Source organism: Epinephelus fuscoguttatus, linkage group LG2 (assembly GCF_011397635.1).
Source record: "Epinephelus fuscoguttatus linkage group LG2, E.fuscoguttatus.final_Chr_v1".
In the NCBI taxonomy this organism is placed as follows: Eukaryota; Metazoa; Chordata; class Actinopteri; order Perciformes; family Serranidae; genus Epinephelus; species Epinephelus fuscoguttatus.
The window spans coordinates 24,974,092-24,990,817 of record NC_064753.1 but is presented as its reverse complement, the minus strand read 5'-3'; the positions used below and the strand labels follow the sequence as shown (position 1 = coordinate 24,990,817).

The 16,726-nt window shown below is 40.8% G+C and overlaps 2 protein-coding genes across 2 annotated transcripts; both read right to left on the bottom strand.

Moving 5' to 3' along the window:
- Positions 1-2,481: 2,481 nt before the first annotated feature.
- LOC125881948 (kinesin family binding protein) lies at positions 2,482-10,235 on the bottom strand. Its single transcript, XM_049565431.1, has 13 exons — positions 9,760-10,235; positions 9,179-9,277; positions 8,519-8,598; positions 7,629-7,687; positions 7,332-7,456; positions 7,077-7,170; positions 6,192-6,304; positions 5,715-5,864; positions 5,472-5,546; positions 4,623-4,785; positions 3,980-4,154; positions 3,690-3,875; positions 2,482-3,305 (listed from the first exon to the last, which is right to left on the bottom strand). Exons 1-13 carry the CDS (start codon positions 10,213-10,215, stop codon positions 3,167-3,169), a joined length of 1,914 nt encoding a protein of 637 aa, XP_049421388.1. The 5' UTR covers positions 10,216-10,235; the 3' UTR covers positions 2,482-3,166.
- Positions 10,236-11,759: 1,524 nt separating this feature from the next.
- Positions 11,760-15,333, bottom strand: mpc1 (mitochondrial pyruvate carrier 1). Its single transcript, XM_049565939.1, has 5 exons — positions 15,141-15,333; positions 13,936-13,939; positions 13,524-13,620; positions 13,000-13,132; positions 11,760-12,670 (listed from the first exon to the last, which is right to left on the bottom strand). The coding sequence occupies exons 1-5, from the start codon at positions 15,209-15,211 to the stop codon at positions 12,646-12,648; spliced, it is 330 nt and encodes a 109-aa protein (XP_049421896.1). The 5' UTR covers positions 15,212-15,333; the 3' UTR covers positions 11,760-12,645.
- Positions 15,334-16,726: the final 1,393 nt, after the last annotated feature.

The following is a 16,726-nucleotide window of genomic DNA, read 5'->3' as shown; positions in this document are numbered from 1 at the left end:
TATTATTAAAGCTTGCTTTTTGTTCTCCGGTCATGCCTGCTTGGTGTTTCACATTTGAGTCCTCTCTGCACAGTGCAACACATACTATACATTAAAGATAAAATAATCCTTCCTTTGTCTCATAGAGGGGAACTTTATGTTGTTACAGCAGCAGAAGGGATGGTACAAAACAAAAGCATCAGTAAAAAACAGCAATATAATATAATATAATAAGTAAAAATGATTATAACTTAGAGTATAAAGGCAGGCTGAATGGCTGAATTCTAGTATTGATATTGCACGAGTTATGACTGATGGTTGTCAGTTTTGGTAAGTGTGGGAGTAGTGTTGGTTGTAATCTCTGACAGCAGCAGGAAGGAAGGACCTGCGGTATCTATTCTTCACACAGTGAAGCAGCCTGTCACTGAAGGAGCTGCTCAGTGCAGTCAGTGTCCTGCATCAAGTGGGGCATGTTCTCCATCAGGGACGATAGCTTAGCCACCGTTCACCTCTTTTCCACCACCTCCGCTGGATCAAGGGAGCATTCCAGGACAGAGCCGGTCTTCTTAACCAGTCTGTTAAGTCTCATCCTGTCAGCTGTCGAGATGCGGCGGCCCTAGCAGATCACTCCATAGAAGATGACTGATGCAACCACAGAGTCAAAAAGGTCCTCAGGAGTGACCTCAGCAGATTGACTTTGTTCTGTCCTCTCTTTGCTTTTGTGCTTTTATATGTTGTATGTGCAGTCCAGTTAATTGTTCATGTGAACACCTAAGTACTTGTAAGACTACATGTACCCAATCTCAGTGTCCATTCCCAGGATGTTCAGTGTTACAGGAGGAGAGTCCACACATCTGACCTCTGTTGTACTTTCCCTTACAAAAACATGCAACTAAATCCGAGAAGTTGCAGATATTCGCAGCAAACTCTAATCCAACATTTAGGAATCAGGCAACTCACCTAGAAAGCTGTGAGGTGTCTTTGCTCATGACTTTTTGTTATATCAATGTGAAACACCTGTAGCCTCTGTAAGTGGCTTTGACTCAACTACACAATCTGTAGTTAGGTTATTGACTACAGTAAGTTGGGGTTCGAATCCCAGTCATGGCAGGTAACACACATCCAGTCGGGACCCTTCGGCAAGGTCCTTAATGCTGGTAGCCTATCACAGGATGAGTAAACCCAAAAAAAGAGTCATGGCAGCTCGGATGTCGCCTGGGTCAACAAGGCCAGGGCAACCTGATGAGAAATGGGCTACTGGAACAAGACATAGATGGACTGGAGCAGAGAATATGGAACTGTCGGAATGCTACTATACAAGCGACCCCAGCCAGAGGGGCTACATGCAGAGGATGTGGGATACATGGATGCTTCCAAACCCAACATCTAGGCTGGCAAAGAAACAACTCCTAGCCCACTGTTCCAACATCCACAAACTGCAACTGCTATCGCATGTAGAGACTGAAACATGCTATGGCAAGGGGGGTGCCGGGACGACAGGTCAGAGTGGGGAGGTCATCATCATCCCCACACTCCAAGAATGAGATTGGGTACCAAGCCCTAACAGACTCCCTTACAGCAGGGGCGAATGACCTGTAATTGGAAATCATGGACAAGCTTGACACCTGGATTCCCCGAAGCTGATTACCAAGGCAAAGTATCCTCTGAAAGCCCGCTAGATGATGTGAATGCAGTACTACATACTATCCCACTAAGACCATGGCTGAGACCAATCAGTATGTATATGTACATATATATGTGTGTGTGCGTGTGTGTATAATGTGACTAAAAAACAATATTGGAAACATACAGGACACCACTGCAGGACATAAACAACATGAGGACATAACTGATGTAAAGACGTAAGGTGAGATATACTGTAACTTTTATTGAACATCATCACATTGTCACAGTTTACAAGATATTTGATTTTAATAGACACCATTTTTGACATTTCACTGCATTAAGTATTTAATAGACTGAGAAGAAAAGGTTTGTAAACTCATTAAATTAATGTGGCACTTCTGTTATATGGAGATATACTAGAGAAACATCTGAGGACCCATTTCACACCCAGCTTCTCTTTTCAGATAAAAAAAGCACATACTGTTATTGTGACATGTGTGTATTACTTCATTGGTTTATTATCATTACATACAGTATTTGCTGTACATAAAACAGGATGACACTGATTCCTCAGAGACATGGAAAAACACACAGGTTCAGCTGGAAGTTGGCATCATGCAGATTATGTCTCATAAACCAACAGCATTGAGTCCACTTAAGGACTCTCACTGGTTCCTGATGATTCTGCAGAACAGGCATCTCAGTTTTAAGGCGCAACAACAACCTTTAAGTAGTACAAACTTCTTCAATTCTATCTGTACATCACTGCCTATTGTTATTATCATGGTTACACTAACCATAGTTACAGTAGGCCTTAACATTTGCTTTTCCATCAGAGACAAAAGCTGAAGAAATGTATTTTTAGTGTGATAAAGTGCTTTACACAAAATAAAGCCACATTAAATAAAAAACCAATATGATTAACAACAGAAAACAAGTATGAGTCAGACAAGGGTCACAGAGCAAAGCAAAATAAAATAAAAACACCGGTATGTTATGTACATATCCGCCATTAGGGTGTTAAGGGGACTGTCTGAATCCAAGCAGCTATTTTTTTTTTTTTTTTTTTTTAAATTTTTTCTTGCAAAAAGAGCATCTGACATTGCAGTGATAGATTTCTTAAAACCAGTCTGGTTGGGAAGAAAGCATCGATGTACAGTGACAAACAGGTCAATTCACATTCAATTCAACGTGCTGAAAACATGTCAACCACTCTCACTTACCTCTTAGCACAATGAGAAAGATACTTTCACGTTAGTTTTGAACAAAGTATATTTGCTGTGCTATTTGAATTAAAAGTAAATTGACCACGTATTTTACTTCACAGCGAGCACATATGTACAGCGGGTAATGTGTTCAAAGGTCTTGTGAAAGCAGCACAAAAGAAGAGGCCATCAACCATTCAAAGTAAGCAAGAAAGACAGTCACTCTGTCATCCAGTTTCTCGAACTGCTGTTAGTGTCCATTGACTATACAGGTGGTAAATTTAGACTGACTGCTCATTTGGATGGATCTAGCACTATCAGTCAACAAGTCAGTAAGTAAGTGTCAGTGGCATCTTTCAGTTGTTTGCAGCCATCTTTGCTTTGATGCGGTTGATTTTGAGAGGGAGCAAGCCGACCATCTCCGTACTCAGCTCCAGCTCCGTCTCCACAGCGGCTGCTGCCTCAGGGTGGGCCTCACAGTACTGCACCACATATCTAGACAACAGGTGGAAGGTGAAAGTGATGGTCAACAAATTACACAAACAACATGGCAGCTGGGAGCATGCAGAAAGTACAGCACACACACTTTTTTTTTTTTAAATTCTTCTTATTCCACAAAAAATATCTTATTTCCTTATACTTCTATCGGGGCTTAAAGCAGGGGAAATTCATGTGCCTGAAATGTGTTAAGATGTAGATGGTTTCATTATATTATAGTCTACTTTATTTACAAAAATACAGGGTTCCTTTTGGCTGTATACACATATAGAGCCATGTTCTTGCTACGTGACACATTGTTGAGTTCTCCTGTTGAGAGCACATCTTTAAATATGAAGAAAGAAGATGTAGCACCATGCAGTAACAAATATATCTTCTTACTTGTAGTTTTCCAGAGACTTGTTGAGGTTGTCCAGCTGGGCAGGGGGTGAAGAGGTGATCAGCCGGCTGTAGAGTCGGGCCACTCTGAAGCGGGCCACCAGAGCCGGTCTGAGCACCTCCTCCTCCAGGTGCTCCGGATGCTTCCCCTCTGGAGAACACAGAGAGTCCAGGAACATCTGGAAGTATCTGGAGAGGAGGACGGAGGATTTCAAATCAATTAGATTAAATAATTGTAGATGCAAGCGCGCGTACACACACCCACACATACACACACACATATATAAACTCACTTGGCAGAGGCAGAGCAGAGATGGTTGAATTTCTTGATGGTGTGGTTATCTAGAGACTGTGTATCAGCTTGTCTGTTGGCCAGCGCCAGTTTCAGGTCCATCATTTCATTGTAGGTCTCAGCCAGCTCAAACATCATCTGTCTACGGATCATTAGGTAGTACTGGGCGTTCAAGTCTGTAGAGAAACAGAGAGTCAGAGAAAGTCAGACATCATCAATTTTGTCAACTTGGTGGATCATCTTTGTTGTTTGGCCTATAGTATGTCGTAGAAAATGGTAATAAAAATGTTGATCAGTGTTTCCCAAAGTCCAAGATGATGTCCTCAAATGTCTTGTACTGTCCACGACCCAAAAATATTCAGTTTGCTGTCATAAAGGAGCAAAGAAACCAGAAATTGTTCACATTTAATTTTGACTTTTTTCCACCAAAAATTACTCAAACCGATTTAGTGGTTATCAAATTAGCTGGTGATTAATTTAAAAGTGAACAACTAATTGGTGAATTGATTGTTAAAGCTCTGCCTTCAGTGGACAATTGGGTTGAACACACAGTTTCTTTGTTTCATAATGTTTTTTTTTTTACTGTCTTCTATTTTATAAAAACATTTAAAAGAGAAAAAAATACAACTCAAGAAGGAAGTTACCATTGCAGATTGGCTCCAACATGTCAACTCTGCGTTTGTGCATTTTGCAGCGCCGCTCCAGATCCCCTTCAAAGAACGCCAGGGCCCGGAACAAAGAACTGTGATCCTGCAAGATCTCTATGTGGTCTGTGACATAGCCATCCATCTGAAAGTACTCCTTAGCCTGCATGAGTGAGTGAAAGGATGGAGACAGTTTGCCATGTTTAGCAATTGAAACTCAGTTGTAAGTTTAGCGCTTGGGTCATTTTTTCAAATGTAAACCTGTGTGGATGAAGAAAAAACTTACAGAAAACCTGGTTTTGTGCTCCTGACATGATTCCCTCTTTAGCCTTCAATACAAAACTCTCTCTGCTATTAATACCAGCTTAACATCATATACCAAAATTACATCATATTCATGACATCCTGGCATACATTTGCTTCTGAGGTGAATATTTTAGATGGCAATATGGTCATGGTCTTGAGTGGTACCAGTGCAGCTGAGAGCACATGCAGCTATCTGCTTGGTATATTACTGTATATGTGTCAAGTCCAGTCTAGTTTGTTTATACAGCCCAGTATCAAATGCAATATCTCAGAGGGCTTCACAGTCCACAAACTGCGCTAGGAAGTGAACATAAACTCTAAAGCTCAAAAGCATCTTTTTATTACAAGGCCTCATTTCTTTTTATTATTTCAATAATCAGCCATCTGCTGGTATCTTCAATAACTCAGCTACATGGGATTCCTCAACTGTGCTCTACCACTGTGTGTGTCTGTTTCCTTGTATAAGCCTATCTAAACTAATGCTAGGAGTCTGCCTAACCCTGTTTCAGTGTGTGCATATGTGTGTGTATGTGCTGTGCATACCTGTGTGACATAATTCTGTCCCACCAGAAATACAGCTCTGGCTTCAGTGAAGTCCAGAGGGAACAAACAGCGTACCTGGAAAACACAAAGCAGAGAGTTTGATCTCATGATGATACAGTAACCTTAAATCTGCATTTACTGTCTGATTAAGTACTAAGAAAGTTCTATAACAAAGAATATATATATACATATATGTATATATATGTATATGTGTATATGTATATATATACATAATATACAGACCTTCTCTTCCAGGCTAGCAATGGAGTCGAAGGTGTCTTCAGAGCCAAACAGCAGAGCACTCTTCCTGCCCTTCTCTTCCTCCTCCTCCTCACGTCTCCTCGCTCTCATCAACTCTTCTTGACGATCAGTATCCAACTCTCCGATGTTGTCCTGTTCACAAACACATGCACAAGCACATTTTAAGACACACTCAATACAACTACGTAGATCTAAGCTCAGAGACACACAAGCATGTGGACACGTAAACTTAGGCAGGTAAACACACAGACGCCATAGCCATAACAAAAACAGTTTAAGTGACAACCCTTAAAACTTTTTGGTGCTACATTTTTTGGGTTGTCTCTGATAACACTGAGTTAGCTGTGGGTGGTGCTCTTTTCCTCAGCCAGTGGCTATCACTGTTTATATGAGAGGTGTGGACTTGAGTACAAAAAACTGCCACAAATGAATGCCCGCACATATACATCCATGTCGTACCTCTAGCAGCTTCTTAGCGTCCTGCAGGAGGTTGAGACAGTATTTTATCCAACATCTTGCAATGTCTGCTCTCTTCTGCCTCAGCTGCTCCCTGCGCTCACTCTCTGTCTCACCTGAGTCACACAGAGGGAGAGAAAGATGTTGAGATATGCCGGTGCTTTGCTATACAGTTGCGTTTGCTCCTGTCTAAATGTCTTTACAGACAAATGCAAATTATTTGTGTAAATAAACTGCAAGTCAATTAAAAAAATTGAACCCATCTATCCCTATGAACCTACCCCTATCTTATTTGAAGCTTTCGTTTTTCGCTGCTTTTTTCCTGCAGCTGTTTCGATTTCTGCTCATTTCAAAAGCCAATAAAAACATGTCAACCAACAAAACAATTACTTTATCTACATTATGCCTTGTATTAAAAGGTGATGTGTCACTAACACATACATATGATAGACACATTTACACTCTGTTCAGTCAGTCGTGAATAATGAATACCAGCATGATGAAGCTCAGCCTTTACACGTTACAATGGCATGGCGCCACCCAGAGGAGATGCAAACACACTAACTTTTTGACACAGTACTGCGCACTTAAAATAACAGGCCCGTCTAAAGTGTGAAGGCTTGAGTGTGGGTTTATTATAGTGAAAACAGCGATCAATCAATGACTGCATGACAGTGCAAACATAGTTAGTGTCTCCTTGGTGTAAAAGCTTTGAATGCAAAACATTATCAATGACATTTCTATATGTCATTTCAATTTTTTTCTTTCATCCCTGGTGTGAAAAGGCCTCTGTGTAGTTTATTGCAGCGACAGAATACAGAGGAAATAACCAATTAAGTATGCTTCTTTTGATATGTATATTAGTTTAAGATTTAAATAGATACTTACTCTCCTGTGCTGCGGCCTCAGAAGGAACCTCTCCTGCCAAACCTGATATGACAGTAGCTGCTGCGAGACAGTGTCTGCCTTCCATGTAACGACCCTAGAAATCCCACACACACCACACCTCTCAATACTTACACTGAAAACAAACTGACAGTGCTGTTGAACAACTAGAGCCGATCTTCCAAGTATATTTGATTATGACACCAAACTTCTTGCCATGTACTCTGCATGTAGTCTCTTGATCAATCTGTGCCCTACCTTAGTAATATAATACTGTGATAATGTCGCAGCGTTCAGAGCCCACTCCATTGGACTGAACTGATTTAACTGTAACTGTCTCTGCAGGGTGCCGTGGCAATAGGTGGCAGCACGCTCATTTTCACCTGGAAGACAGAACACTATAGTCATTATTGTCGTCATCAAATAGAACAATACATAAACATAACAAGACTCAGCTTTGCCAAACATTTTACATACACTTTCAAGTATTTAATATACACAAGCCATTAAATCTATACTGTTCTACTTACTTGACTGTAACAAGATCAGACTCACCAAGGTTTTTATAAACTTGAGCAAGGTAGTACATGGTATGGGTGTAGGCCAACTCAAACCTGAGAACGAGAAGTTGGGGGAAGATTGAAGAGGAGAATGAGTATATGGGGAAGTCAGAGCATAAAAGAGCAATTCAAAAATCAAACCGGTTGGCTACATGAATGACCAATATCATGCAGACTTGTTGTACATATCGCGGGAGAGACGTCTGCCTTCTCTCCAATATAACGGAACTTTGCAGTAACTGATTACTTAAGATAATTCACAGTCCTTGAGAGCACTTTCATGTAGGAACTATTTTCTTTCTACCGAACTACACCCACCAACTGAATCACTGTGCAGAGGGAAGCGTGCATCTACTCATGGACAAGAGGCTCATGCTCGTCACAGTCTGAGATGCTAACATTAACTGCGTCCTGGCTGAGCTGTAACGTTAGCTATCTCAGTGAAGCTAGGTGAGCTAGCAGTGGATGCATGCTTCCTTCTTCGCAGTGATACAGTCGGTGGGTGTAGTTTAGTAGAAAGAAAATGTTTCCTACATGTAACTGCTAACAACAAGGTCTGTGGGTTATCTTGAGTAACCAGGTCATGATTCATGAACAAAGACATTACTGTTGAGTTTTTCAAATATATTTTTTTGACACTTTGAGCACCACATGTTGAGTGCTGTCTAGTTCCATTATATTTGAGAGAAGGCAGACATCTCTACGGCCGATATCTCCAACACTCTGCAACTCACACCAAAACAATCTAGACTGATAAATAGCACTACAGGTAAGAGGAGGAATATTTAATTTTGATTTTCAATTGAACTGTCCCTTTAATAACAGGTGGAAAGTCTAATGTGTGCTTGAGCCTTCTGTATGGGGATACTGGAGTTTACAAGTTACCTCTTGGTCCTTTCCTGATGTGTCAGCAAGTTTTCCTCAGTAGTGAAGTACTCTGTCATATCAGTGGGTGGACTGCCATCCTGAAAAACACAAACACAACAAACATGGCTTCATCTTGTCCTCCTGCTGTTGCAAGAAACTAATACTTTTGGATGCTGATGTCAACAGTTAAAGAAAGTGACACACATTTATGACCACATGCTTCATTACTCCATTTCTGCTACCGAGTGCATCACATTTCATTTTAATTTGTGAATAGGATTAATATCAAGCATATGCTGAATCCTCAGAAGATCAGAGAATGCAGAAAAAGGCAATGTCAACAGCACTTGCACAACTTTTACTAAAAATACAACAATGTGATACTCTGCCTTGGCGACTGCCAGACAGGTAAATGAGGCTTATGTGGCAGCTCACCTATTGTTAATGAGGTAAACTGATGATGACTGATAAGTGTGCAAAGTCTCAATGCATTACTGAAGTGTTTACCATAATAGTCAGATGAGAGAGAAGTTGTGAGACAATGAAGAAGCTAGATAATAAATCAGTTACACAGCAGTGATGGTTTCCTCTGCTCCAGTCCCTCCTGCCTGCCCTGTCACCGATCGGTCAGTGTACCAGCTGCTTCAAGTTAACAGTCACACAAGACACCGATCTTACCTCCTTCATGTAACGTTGGTAGATGGATTCTGCTGTTTCAAGGTAACCCTGGGCCTCCTCCGTCTCATCCCGGCCTGCCCACAGGATACCCAACTGGTTCTGGTAACACAAACAGCCAGTACATGTGTGTTATAAGTGATCAGCACCATCTGATGTCATACTACAGCAGAATGATTTGGATAAGCAAGAATAATTTACTGTATTTACATGACTTTGTAATGAACCTGATGGATCTGATGGACTGTGATCCTTAATAATATTAGAAGTCATCAATCTTATATGTCAGCTGTTGTGTGTGTAAATAGGGACTAATGGTATACATTCCCACAGGCCTACAATGCTAATTTTATTGGGGTTTAACAATATTATTGTCAGTTTGTTAGTTATGGTTGATTGGGAGCAGCTCAGACACAATTTATTACGTTATTATTTTTCAACATTACTGTTATTAAGACATATTGTATGAGCTTAACGTTGGCTGCAGCCGTGGCCTGTTTGTAGAGGGCAAAGGAAATTGACAGTTAACCGAATGCTAACGGTTAGCTTTGTAGCATTATTGGGCATTTTAACGTCAACATTACCCTGACATGGATAAACAGCGACACATTCTCCGACGACACTCTGCATCTGTCCAGCAGTTTCAGGCAGTTTGTCAGATGCTCCTGACCGGCTGACAGCTCCTCTGTGTCAACATGGTTGACGCCCAGATAGTAGTCCACAGCCGCGAGTTTAGCGGCCCGCAGCCCGGCTGGCGAGTCGCCGCTGAAGCCCTGACCGAACCCGTCCTCCCTCTGCTCGTCCCCCGGCGGCTCCGTCGGCCGTTGGTCGCTGCTCTCTCCGCCGGCTTCCTCTTCACCTTCGCCCGCTTCGAAACTCTTAAGCGAGCAGTATATTTCTCTGAGCAGCTCCCTGGCCTTGTATTTGGAGCGAAACGGGTCGTTTTCGGGGTCATTTCTTGATTCGATAAGAGTGAGGTTTTGGGCGTTGGTGAATTTGTCGCACACAGCCCTCCACTCATCACTTCTCACGGACGCCATGTTGGCCTTCTTCGTTGAACTACAACTCCCATAACTGGGTGCTCTTTGTTGCAGTGCTGCCACCTGCTGGATATAGTTAGATCATCTCTTTTGATGTCAACGTATTAATTTAACGTGTCATGCTCACATAATGAGCACTTTAACCACACTTGTCAATGAATCTGTACTTCTAGTTAAATAAAAATGTGATTGCAGGTCTTTAACTTGACTTTACTTGAAATTTGTTGGTACACTAGTTTTGACAATGTTGACTGGCTCATTTGTTTTATCTTAAGTAGGCTATGCAGAAAATGGTGGTGAAATATGAATATTTATAATATTCAGCTCTCAGCAGTTGTTTTCTATATGTGTGTGATGGTGTGTGTGGTTTTTACGTTCAAACTCTGTTGAAAATATACAGTGAGGTCAAAAAGTCTGAGACCATTAGCCAAGATACTTCTGTTTTTTTTCTGTAAGATGACCTTGAGTGTCTTGAAAGACGTCTCTAAATAAAATGTATTATTGTTAATATTGTGAATTTGCTTCGAATGTAACACCTTTTCCCTTACAAACGATAACATTGGCTTAACAAGCTGAGTGAAAAGTTGAATCTTTGAAAATTGTTCATGAATTTCAGAATATCTTCAGTATTTTGCATACCATCCTTTTTGCTTTAGTGACAGGTGGTATGAGGAGGTGGTATGGACTCCATAAGTGTGTGCAAAACCTGATAACCCATGTTTTCTCAGCACAATTTGACAATAGTCCAAAGAGTTTCATGTGGTGTCTCAGAGTGCTTAGCTTTCTCAGTCTTCAAGTGCCCCAGAAATTTTCAGTGTGCTTGAGTTCCAGTGACTGTGGAAGAAAGTCCATGACATTCAGGGCTCCTTTATCCTAGTGATAAATGGAATGGACTTGTATTTGTTCTGATGCCATGTTTCCTACTATCACAATGCTACGTAGTAAGCCACGATCTGCTGGAAACTTGAGGCACAGCCATATTTATAACAGGTGGACACTGGCCGTAAGTTAGTTAGCTGCGAGTTATGCGAATGAGCCTAAGATGACTAGATCAAATCCAGGAGTGTCATCTCAATGCACACCTCTATGGAGGAGATACAACTCAAGGAAATCAGACCTTCTGAATAAAGGAGTTACACTGGTCAGTGCCACACACTTGCTTAAATTTGATTGCTGATCTAGAAATGGTGCAGGATCTTAAATATTTCTTCATTTTACATTCCGTGACTTAATGCATTTTTCTGATTGTTTCCAGATATGTGAAAATATAGAGCTTCTCAATGTGGGCTCAGACTTTTAGACCCTTCTGTATGTTCGTGTTCATTTAACAAGGGCATTGGGCTGCGGAGCTAAGTGTAGAGTGTAAATACAGAGCAGAGGCCTCCTTGACATTACCATGGTGAAATAGCCAACACTGTAAAGGTGACCTGATCTTTAACAATGACCATGGAACAGAAACAAAAAAAGAATCAAATGAACACTGCAGTGACAAAGTTGAACTTCATTAAACACAAGCTTTGCAAATAAATCACTCACTCCCTGAATTAATTGTGTTCAAGTTGGTTCTAACCAGTTTATTTGAACAAACACAGGGAATCAAATCATTTGTCAGGGAAAAATTATGTGAATTATACAATGACAATAAATTAATGTGAATGACATGATGACAACAACAACACACAGTACATGTTTGGTCAGCACTGACAGAAGCAGCTTGTCTTATTTATCACCCTGTTATAAAACCATGCCAAACTGGATCCTCATTCACTCTGTTTCCATTATACAGGATAACATCTTGCTAAAGGGCAAAACAAACATAAATCTTAGCTCTGTGTGTCCTCTGTGTTTAGGTAAAGGTTAATGAATGAATGTCCGTATGCTTAGCAAGTGAGTATCTGCTCTATGGACATATTTACATAAGCTGACCTTAGGCTAAGTTTTACATGAAATATCATTAATATTTGAATTACTAAGGAGGTTGCAAAGTAATGAAAATATTAATGCTGATGACCTAAAATTACATGATTGGTGAGTAATGATTACTTAAGCCTGGTTTTGAAGTGTGCAACAGGCGGTGGATCCAGTGTGCAAGGCAGCTAACTGTCAGGCTGGTTAGCTGGGTGCACATTCACCTACATGATATTTTGTCATGTTGAATGATGAAAAATTCTAAAAATAAATCAGAGTTGACCTTAATTCTTGGAGGAAAGCATCTGTTTTTTTTCTGTCTGTACAGTAGAAAGTGGCTAAAACTTAATGAGCATGATCAATCATGGTACCATCATTTTAAAAAAACGGTGCGAGTGCCATGGTTTCAGTGATTAGATGAGATGTTCAGTTGCGTTCGTTCTGATGTCCAGGTTCAGACAGCTGTTGCAGCAGTGTGGTGCCACTCTGCAGTGAACATTCTGCATCTGCTTCACTCTGCCACTAAGATTTCATCTTCTTCTCCATGCTGGAATATAACAGAAACAGTCAGAGTGCTTACAGTTTTGTTTTTCCCATGATCTCTATTTTAAAAATTATTTCAGATATTTTAACCTTGGTTGTATCATCCTAAATCTCACTATCATATCAAGAGCTGATGGCATTTAAGAAAAAAAAAACCACTGCTGATTATCATAACTCTTACGTTATTGATGACATAGTGTAAAAAGTCATAGTGACAAAATAAGGACCAGTTTGAAAATAACTGGAAATTCTGACATTTTTCCCCCAACACTTCATAAAACATTATCCATTCACACTGACAACAGAATTAAAACAGCATGAGATATTACTTACTTGTATTTGATGAGACGACCTCCCTGGATTAGCTGTGCCGACTCATTGGTCAAATGGCAAGCAAACAGTAGCCAGTTGCGTGGCTGCACCTTGTAAGCAAACCTCATGAAGAGAATTGAGTAGCAGCACAGAGCTGAGAAGAGGGAGAAAACACACAGGCTTATTACAGAGCCACTGTCTTCTTTGCCATCTTGTATTGCTACACTTACTCCCCTAGACTTAATGTTCACAAAAAATAATAAATAAATGAAGCCATGTTTTCTCAGGCCCCTTTCAGGCCAAAGTAAAAACTCATTCAGAATGTGATACAGAAAAAGAGCAGCCACAGAAAATATCCAAAATGACCTGACAAGAACTGCAGTTGTAGTTTACTTATAGGAATTTTTCATTTCTAAGTAACCTTCAGATAAAGTACAAAATACAATCCTAACCCTAACAAGCTTAACGAGAAAAGGATGGGGGTATTGTCTGCGCCCTGCACTTGTAGATCGGGGCTTATCAGTGCATGCGTCTGTGTGACTTACCGAAGGTCATCCTGCCACTGATAATCTCAGGGCTCTTCTTCATATCTGTGATGGCAGCTATTGGAAGACCCCAGTTTGCTACCGGACCCCAGAAATGCTGTATGGACACACACAAAGGGACAAAACATTGTTAGGACCACAGACTGGACATGTATCTTTAGCTGGCTGTACAAAAGAACAGAATTACATATGAATACTGTAAAGTAAAATCTGTATTGTGAATCTCATTATTAAAAGCACTGATGTCAAAAATACATAGGAGAAAACCAGGACAGTAAAGATTTGAAAATGATACATCCATATGAGATACGAGACAATCAGAAAGATTGACATAAATCAGCAGGCAGTCACAGATAAAGAGAGACACAGATAGAAACAGATATGTTGAAAGAGAGAAACCATGAGTACTTACCGTGCTGTTGACGTGTTTTATTTTTCAGGGCCACATGGAAGAGAAAAGAACATAAATACAGATAAGTCATACTGATGTGCGTGAGCTGCTGCCACCTAAAATAGGTCATGGGTCTGTCTCAGGCCTGATGAAGTCACAAATGACATTAGAACTTGAACTGAATAAAGAGCCCAGGTCCTGCAGGGCTAAACTGGGATATTATGAATAAGGTAACATTTTATTACCTGGATGAAAATATTTAACCACACTCACAGTCAACTGTCGATCATAACATTCATAACAAAAGGTAAAGGTTAACTTATTGATTGTGTTTTCTGCACAGTGACAAAACACACCACCAAAATTGTCAGAAAGCCAACTAAACCAGAGAAAGGACCAAAGGTCGTACATAATGTGTGCCTCGCACACATCTACAGCACGTTTGACTTTCTACTGGATTTTCAAGACCGTCCACACAAAACTCTTTATCTGTGACGACTGTAAACAAAGATGGCTTCTTGCATCACTAGTCTGCACACTGAATTTCAAGCAGGCTGCTGCTCTGTGGCAAGTGCACACACCCCACCTGGACATCATGTACACATTAACCAACGTTTTGACAACATGACAAAAAGTAATAAAAGTAATCCTCTCTGCTTGCCTTTGTCCCCAAAGCCATATTTATCACTGGCCTCAGCCTTAAAGCACTACACAGTTAAACACTGTTGTTAGTGGCACATTTGTTGTTTCCCTGCGAACCTATTAGAGCCTCTCACAGGTTACGACCCACTTTCGAGCTTTGCTGATTGGGTTTTAAGGTGGGTGTTTCTGTATCATATTACCGCATGTCCATCACATTAATTTAAATTAGGATACATTTAAAAAACGAGTTCACCCACAGTCTTCTCTCCATTTACAGCCAAGCTCATAAACTGGAGGAACAAGTTAACTGAGCTCTTCTTACCAATGTTACAGAGACCACAATTGTCCTTGAAAACTAGCTGAGAACCGTGAGAAACGTTGCCAATGTAACATATAGTAACACCTAAATCGTTAAAAATAGTCATGAACTTTATTAAAACGTCTGAACAGATCCAGTAAGTTTAGACAGCTGTTTAACATGAGGTAACGCTACCGTACCGAGCTGTAAATCACCCGCCAGCCGACAAGCTAACGTCACTTTAGCATGCGTGCTAATATAAATAAAACAGCTTCCATTATCTTACCTCATCAAATATTCCCTGAACTCTTTGCTCTTCAGGTGGTCGATAGCTTTCCGTGCAAGTGTCCCCGCCATGGTTTAACGCTGCGCAGGTGTGTCTTTTGGCTGAGAAGAGCACTCTTTCTCTGGTGAAGGGCGACTGAGAGCTCAGCTCAAAGGACGACCCGGCCCGATTTCCGACCACAACATTGGCGCTTTACGACACTGTCGCAAACACGCGGCACGGCCGGTTTGGAGCCTGCAGTCCATGAGCCATAGATGGGATTTATACAGTCTATGGATGGGACAGATGTGTTTTTCGCTTTGGTGAGGATCTGATTCTGACAAAAAAAGACAAGGAAATGTGGATGGAAAAGAAATCCACAGCGGACCAGGGTGAAGACAGGTAATTTTGGACAGCAGGTAAAATGACACAAATAAGGGTTTTACATCTTAGGCTCTTTAAATAGCTTTTATTAGCAGCCAATAACATACCGGTTTCAAGGTATACTGTGATATAAAAGTTGACCCTTACCGTACATCTGCTTATCTACAATATTTGAAAAAAAAAAATGCAACTGGATGGAGCATCTCCCTTTTATTTGAGTTATTTTCAAATGGGAGACTTTTACACATACTTCCATGAACAAAATGGTTTCAAGTTTCAATTATAATGCTAAAATGTTTGTTAAACCAAAAATAACCCTTCCATGTTTATGCCTTTAAGGGTCATTCTGATTGATAATAATGTAAATTCTGTAATACTGTGATACTGTGACACTGGGATATTTTTCTGAGATGGTTATCGAACTGTGAAAATCTCATACCATTGCAACCCCAGCAGCCAATCACCAAACATGTTGTTGCATTGTTAATACAAATGTGCTATCATCCCAGGAGGGAGCCCTTTGCATGTTCTCCCCATGTCAGCGTGGGTTTTCTCCAGGTACTCCGGCTTCCTCCCACAGTCCAAAGACATGCAGGTTAATTGGTGACTCTAAATTGCCCGCAGGTGTGAATGTGAGTGTAAATGGTTGTCTGTCTCTATGTGTCAGCCCTGTGATAGTCTGGTGACCTGTCCAGGGTGTACCCCGCCTTGTCTGTCCCATTGTATGTCAGAGTATATCATCAGAGTGAGGCAGGGTCGGTTTGTCTTTTTCAAGTGCTTATATAGCAAATGGCATCTTTTAACACATATTTCCAAGGTGACTGTCTCTCTCATAAGGGCCCATTCTCTGCCCAACATGTTGCTGAAGGGCCCACTCTCTCTGTGATTTGATAGAGATATTTACAGATGTAACTTAGACTCTTTAAACTGTTCCTTATTGGAGGGGCTAGAAGCATTATTAACTCCCTCACAAATAAATAACCTTCAGCCAAGACTCATTTTGGGAGGAGACTTCATTTATCATATGGTCACACCAATCAGACAGACACCCCACAAGATCCAAGGATGGAGTGAACAACCTTATTCGCCTTTACAGTTGCTCAAACTTACTGGACATGGAGATTTTGCAACCAGTCTAATGGAGCAACAAAACTTTATCTCAGTTTTTAAAGGACTTTTGGCTCATTTCAACAGATATGGAAATACAGGTCACAGAAGTTGAT

Coding starts and splice junctions, on each gene's coding strand:
- LOC125881948 (XM_049565431.1), bottom strand. CDS start 10,215: ATGGCGTCCGTGAGAAGTGATGAGTGGAGGGCTGTGTGCGACAAATTC. Junction 3,876..3,979: donor CTCTGCTCTGCCTCTGCCAA/GTGAGTTTATAT, acceptor CCTCCTCTCCAG/ATACTTCCAGATGTTCCTGG. Junction 3,306..3,689: donor AAGTCTCTGGAAAACTACAA/GTAAGAAGATAT, acceptor CCTGTTGTCTAG/ATATGTGGTGCAGTACTGTG.
- mpc1 (XM_049565939.1), bottom strand. CDS start 15,211: ATGGCGGGGACACTTGCACGGAAAGCTATCGACCACCTGAAGAGCAAA. Junction 13,133..13,523: donor CAGTGGCAGGATGACCTTCG/GTAAGTCACACA, acceptor CCCTCTTCTCAG/CTCTGTGCTGCTACTCAATT. Junction 12,671..12,999: donor GGTCGTCTCATCAAATACAA/GTAAGTAATATC, acceptor GTTATATTCCAG/CATGGAGAAGAAGATGAAAT.